At 34.9% G+C, this 6,745-nt stretch overlaps 1 protein-coding gene across 1 annotated transcript in view; it reads right to left on the bottom strand.

Moving 5' to 3' along the window:
• The window catches only part of LOC108365587 (uncharacterized), a 14,368-nt gene extending 10,044 nt beyond the window's left edge, over nucleotides 1-4,324 (bottom strand). Inside the window, exons 1-2 of the mRNA XM_017619645.1 lie at nucleotides 4,298-4,324; nucleotides 3,905-4,219 (exon numbers count right to left, since the gene is read on the bottom strand). Of these exons, the coding sequence (XP_017475134.1) occupies nucleotides 3,905-4,219; nucleotides 4,298-4,316 (334 nt within the window). The 5' untranslated portion in view covers nucleotides 4,317-4,324. The remainder of the gene's footprint in view (nucleotides 1-3,904; nucleotides 4,220-4,297) is intronic.
• Nucleotides 4,325-6,745: the final 2,421 nt, after the last annotated feature.

Raw genomic sequence — 6,745 nt, 5'->3', positions numbered from 1 at the left:
TTCATCTTCATCTTCATCTTCATCTTCATCTTCATCTTCATCTTCATCTTCATCTTCATCTTCATCTTCATCTTCACCTTCATCTTCATCTTCATCCCTATCTTCATCCCTATATCTTCATCATTATCGCTATCCTTGTATTTTTATTTATCTTTAACTTTGTCCTGTTCTTCATCTTTATCATTGGCTTGATCCNGGGCGTAATCGTTATTTGCGGTCCCTGGTAAATTTATTTGGGACAAAAGCTAAAAACACGACAGCAGCAAAGCATATTACAATGCACTGCAGTGGTGAAAAAAAACAAATTTACAGTAGCTATAATAAAAGTAATAAAGCAAGCAATAACTAAATGTATGTTTGCATGAAGCGATATAAGAGAAACAAGTAAGAAAGTGTAAGTTCTGGCGGAGCCGAACATTAAATACCCGGCGCAGGTACTAAGTATATGATTTTNCTATGAGTGTCTGTTGTTTTGTCGTTGCCCTTGTATCTTGCTCTCTGTATTTTCATTACCCTCTCCACAATGGCGTTAAAAGTTCAATGCAGCCGCCCCTATCTATTCACGCATACGCATACATACGCAAAATGAAGTTTTATTTTCTGAGCANTGTAAGCCGGTGTGTATCAATTTTAAGTAAATTAGCGTCCTTAAATTTCGAAATATTGAAGTTTCAAGCATTTCTGAAATTTGCCGTTATATGAAAAGTGGTCGTAATTTGAATCTGATTCCAATAATTTTTCAACGTTTTGCTTCTATGTGGCAAGCACAATAATCATACCGAGTTTGATACAAATTGGTAGAACAGTTACCGAGATACATATATGTGACCATAAGTGCGCGGTGCCACGCCCATTTTCAAAATTTTATCATAAACATATTTCTTGGTAAATAATTGTTGCAANTACGCAAAATGAAGTTTTATTTTCTGAGCAAAAAATAAAACTCAAAAAATAACGATTATTTTCCGAGCAAAAAATAAANATACAAATTGGTAGAACAGTTACCGAGATACATATATGTGACCATAAGTGCGCGGTGCCACGCCCATTTTCAAAATTTTATCATAAACATATTTCTTGGTAAATAATTGTTGCAAGCATCAATTTTGAGTAAATTAGCTTTAATATTTATTGATTTATCAAAGACTTCGTATTTCTCCAAATTACCGTTATATGAGAGGTAGGCGTGGTTACTGTCCGATTTGAAAAATTTTCGGCCATTAGATATGCTGTAGCAAGGCTAACAACTGTGCTAAGTTTGGAAGAAATTGGTGCAACGGTTACCAAGATATACACTNCAAAACAAAACGATTATTTTCTGAGTAAATAATAAAACTCAAAATGCAATGATTAAACTTGATTTTCATAAGTAAAAACATGATACAATAATTTTTAGAAGGTAGTTTCACTTCAAAATTTTTGNAGAGGTAGGCGTGGTTACTGTCCGATTTGAAAAATTTTCGGCCATTAGATATGCTGTAGCAAGGCTAACAACTGTGCTAAGTTTGGAAGAAATTGGTGCAACGGTTACCAAGATATACACTTGTATCCATAAGTGGGCGTGGCTACGCCCATTTTCGAAAAATGTATAATATTCTAATTTTTCGTCTAAAAGTTATTTTAAATATCAATTTTGAGTGAATTATCTTCAGTAGTTATTAAAATATCGCAGTTTTCGTATTTCTGAAAATTACCGTTATATGGGAGGTAGGCGTGGTTAAAGACCGATTTTTAAAATTTTCGGCCATTTAGTATGCTATACCAAGGCCAACAACTGTGCCAAGTTTGGAAGAAATTGGTGCAGCGGTTACCAAGATATACACATGTAACCATAAGTGGGCGTGGCTTCGCCCATTTTGCAAAAATTTATAATGTTCATGTTTTCCGTCTGAAAGTCATTGTAAATATCAATTTTGAGTGCATTATCTTCAGTAGTTACTAAAATATCGCAGTTTTCGTATTTCTGAAAATTACCGTTATATGGGAGGTAGGCGTGGTTATTGTCCGATTTTGTCCAGTTTCAATACCATCCGTCATACGCCCGAAAGAAGTGCACATACCAAGTTTTGTTAAGATATCTTCATTTTTACTCGAATTATCGTGTGCACAGACGGACGGACGGACAGACAGTCACCGCTTAATCGATTTCTCTTTTCATTCTGATCATTTATGTATACATTTGTCTATATCTATATCGATTCGTTTTGTCTGTTACAAACAACCGTTATGTGAACAAAGTTATAATACCCTTGTGCACAAGTGCGCTCGGGTATAAAAAGAGCAACAAAAACACTTAACAGAAAGTGCAGCAGTTGTTGTGGGATGAAGTTAAAACATAAAATCAACAATGGCAGTTGAGTAGCTACAGATCGCAACTTGAGCGGCTTTGATGCCACATTTCTACAGCATTAAAAAGAAATTTATGAGATGGCATTAATTTTAAGTATTTTTTCAGATCTGCTGCCACAACTATTGTTGGTGGTTCTGGCGTCGTTGTTGGCCTCTTGTGTAACTATTGTTATTTTGTGGTTTTGCGGCATGTCAGCAAAGCAATCGGGGACATTGCAACACAATGCGAATTTGCAAAATAAAATACATGCATTAGCGCACGTATCCACTTCCAAATGTATATACACGAATGCACTCTTAAAGCCTGATTATGGCAACTTAACTTAACTTAATGGAACGTAGAACATAGAGAATTAAAATGAAGCAGATTTCGACGTGGCCTTAAGTTACGTAAAGTTTCGGCTGTTCAAATATAAGCAACACCCATTTTACAGAATTTTTAAGAGAGAGCCGTAAGTCACGTTAAGTTGCCATAATCAGACCATTACTTAGAATCGAAACGCAGTTAAAAGGGACACAACAAAGTGATAAATGCTACTGCTGTCACACACACATTCACACTCCGTTGACGCTACCCTGCAGGAGATTTCTCTAGGCCAAAAATAGTTCAAGATGCTTTCCTTTTTCCACAACACTAGTTCCTGCTCAATCGCCGAACAACGGCTTCAACTGTCTACTTTATAATGGAGCTGTCATTGGCGGTGGACAGTTGCCCCATAAGCATTTCAATGTACACAGTTCAGAGACAGTAGGCCCATAAGCATTCCAATGTATTCAGTTCAGAGATAGCCCCAAGAAAAATTGTTTTCGATCAGTTCCATAGTGAGTGGTTCTGTATCAGTAGCAAAAAACACACAAAAGAACTAGTTACATACTCAGTAGTTCGGGATTAGTTGTAAAAAACACACTTAAGAACCAGTTAAAAATTTAATTCAAATAATGTTGCTCCTTTATTTCATATATGTACATTAGGGTGTCACTTATATGGACGAAATTTTTTGTTTTGTAATTATCAAAATGCATACCCTCCAATTCTGTTAAGTATACTTACCTGTACTCAAATATAAAATTTTTCCTTTCTATGTATATTTTAACCCGTGCCGACAGGGGCTCAAAGTTTTAGCAAATAGTTTTTTTACTACATCAAGTAGCTAGATCAACGCAAATATCCATATGTTTGTTTAATATTGATGAAAATACACATTTAGGTAATGGCTTTCTTTAATTTAAAAAATTATTATTTAGGACATTTTCTTTTTTACAGGTCTATTCTGCACGTTACCGAAGATTTTGTAACCGGAAATTTTTATTACCAAAAAATGTTACCAGTTCTTGTCACCGCGATTCTAGGAACGTTGGTAATGCAGTTAAAGTATTCAGCAAGTCAGCTATGAAGAATTGTGCAAATTCTGGCATTGCATATTTCATGGGGCAATACTTTGTTACCAGCTTATGAGATTGTAACAAAATTTACCGGTTACAAGAGTCCAGAGAATGCGAAAAGGGTTTAAAAATTGACAGAAACTTTATTTACCGGTTACAAACTTTTTATTACCAGCGCAGAATAGACCTGTTAAAGTCTCTTTTTTACAATCTGGATACATCTTTCTATGTTCTTGCGCACATCGTAAAAGGAACTGCTTTTGTTCTTCGTCTGCGGTTATCAAACCATGAAAGTCTTGCATTAGTTTAACAGCTCTTTCAGCTGTGCCATTTACTGCTTTTAAGCTCAAAAACTTCTTTTTAGCTTCCACATAGGCGGCATTTTCTTCCCACGAAGATAAATTTGCCTGAAGGAAACTGCTGTCAACTTTAAATCTCGAAAATATATTTTTGCTCTTAACAGATATGAAATCACTCAACGATTTTTCTAAAACAAAAAAAAAAGTTACAGCATTAATTAAATTAAATAAGCAAAGTTTAAAATAACAGATTAATTACCACTTACCATATAAAGAGACCGACATCTCATCCTTCTATGTTCCCTTTCTTGAATTTCCAAAGATTTCTCTTTGTAAGTTTGCCAAAATTTTCAGCTTGGTTTTTTTATCAACTTCGTCGTCAACAATTGATTGGAGGGTTACTTCCTCTGATAAATACCATAGTTGTTGACTGAATTTGCTCAAATTGTCAACTCTTAACCTTGCAGGGTCTTTAAAAAACGCAAATCTTGATTCGGCGCCTTTACTGCTAAACAGCATCCAAGCCAGGGCTTTACATAAACTGTCACAATGAATAAACAAACATCTTTAAGCGCTTGTTCGTCCTTGACATTCATTTTAAACTGAGACTGCAGCAAACAAATCTTTAAAGAGTAAATAGCTCTTGCCATCCACCGTGCTTGATGCATTGCCTCCTGCCTGATTTTAATTTTATTTTCAGAATCTCCTCCCAAAAAAATAATGGCGAGTTCAATAAGTTCTTGATAGTCATCTCGTACAATCGATTTTCCCAGTTCGTTGTAAAAAAACGTCACCAATTCATTAATGGTCGCGTCACAGAAATGTTGTTTGACAAAATTATCGCATAATTCGATAGCACTAGGATTAATATTCTTCCAGTTATCTTTAAATTTTTTAAACAGTGGAATATCGGGATTGGTAGTGTCTTCTTGAGTCTTTGATATAAATACTTTTTTGAGCACAAGTTCGTAAATATGATGACGGGAAGCAAAGAGTAACAATTCTCTCTCTAATGCTTGCTCTAAAAGCACACAAGCTCCTTTCAAGCGGCCTGTATTAGATGCTGTCGTATCACAGCACATTATTTGTACCTTATCTTTAAGGTTCCAATCATTAAGCGCATTTGATACTGCTTTCGCTTGTTCTTTGCCGGAAGAGCTTTCTAATTTCGGTACTGCAAGAAGTTGTTCCTTCTCTTCAAATGAAATAATAATTGGCAAGCGTTCTTCTTTAGAACTTTTCACATCCAGACCAGGTAACAATTTTCCATCCCAATGAACGGTAACTACTTCGGGCATGTTATTCTGAAAATCGGATTTTATGGATTCTGCTCTATGTTTTCTCATTTGTGTTCGAATGCGTTGAATTGAAGATTTGTTAATTGGGTAATCGTCGCAACAAAGGCCTAGTGCTTCTACTACAGCCTGAATTATATAAACAGAATCTCTAATGCTGAGTTGACATCTGTTTAAAGTTGCAACCAATTTAGACGTGATAAAATCTTTCCTTCCTCTTTTTGTCGTCGTAGATAATAAACGAAGAGATTGAGATGTGGAAGGCAGCGGTTCGTTCAGGCTTTCTTCAGAGCTTGCAAATTGATCTTGTAATTCTGTGAGTGTTATATTGTTGTGTGGAGTTACAGATGTCAACAAGCTCTCTAAGGGTATTTGCTTTAGTCTATTTTTTTCTTTTGCTAGTTGTCTGAGCCTTGCCCTTTCTTCAATTATAGCTAACTTTTGTCTACACCCGCTAAGCAACCCGGACGCCCTGGCTCTCTGTTTTTGTAAGAATATTTTATCTTCTTCTATTTTAATTCTTTTGAGAGCATCAGCATGTGCGATATCGAATAAATTATCCAAATCCTGTTGAAACTCCTCCTCGCGACGTCTATGAAAAGCCGGTATCTTCTTGCAATTTTTTTGCAGCTCTCGCCAGACTTGATAAAGATCCACAAGTTTCTTAACACAATTAGGGACAACTCTGGTAGGTACCCTAGCCTTTTCCCAGAATATAATGCACTCACGAGTGGCAAGATTTGCGCTTTCACTAACAATCAATTTTACTTCGCGAATATTGAAAAATAGAACCGCGAGAACTTGACGATTAGACGGTAATTTTGCACCCGTTATTTGGTGGTTGACCTCACCAACCAAAAATATAATATTTTTATTGCTTCTTAGTTCCACTGAAATTTTCGAAATACGAAATCATCCGCGTTATTTACCCGACAAGCACGTGTTCGTCTTATTTCAAATTTGCTAAACGCACAGTTAATTCTTTATTTGCATACAGCTCACTCATGAAAGTAATTGCTAATTAATGAAACTATTTACAAATATAGTGCAAATGTTGAAATTTTATTTATTTCTGAATGGGAATCGCCTCTAAAACAGTTAGTCCAGTATTTGGGTCGTTCTTAAAAAACATGACCAATTGGTGTCCCCAGACTTTACTATTTTATATTTTGTTTCTTCAAAAAGAAAATAGAAAAATATCTGCATTTTTATAAATTATTATCGATTCTACGTAACTATATTATAAAAAAAAAATAATTAATTATCTGAAAATAACTTAAAAAATATTTTCAATGTCAAAGGTTTAGCAAAAACCTGTGTCCCGAGCCAATTTATAAAAATTTAATAGTTATTTTCAGTTGAAATAAAATTGAAAAAAAATAATATTTACAATTTTTGTTATTCAGTTTGTGTATATTA

Source organism: Rhagoletis zephyria, unplaced genomic scaffold (assembly GCF_001687245.7).
Source record: "Rhagoletis zephyria isolate East Lansing unplaced genomic scaffold, Rhagoletis_zephyria_1.1 Rzeph_scaffold_01920, whole genome shotgun sequence".
NCBI classification, from domain to species: domain Eukaryota; kingdom Metazoa; phylum Arthropoda; class Insecta; order Diptera; family Tephritidae; genus Rhagoletis; species Rhagoletis zephyria.
The sequence above is the reverse complement of the archived record's forward strand: the minus strand, read 5'-3'. Positions and strand labels throughout refer to the sequence as shown.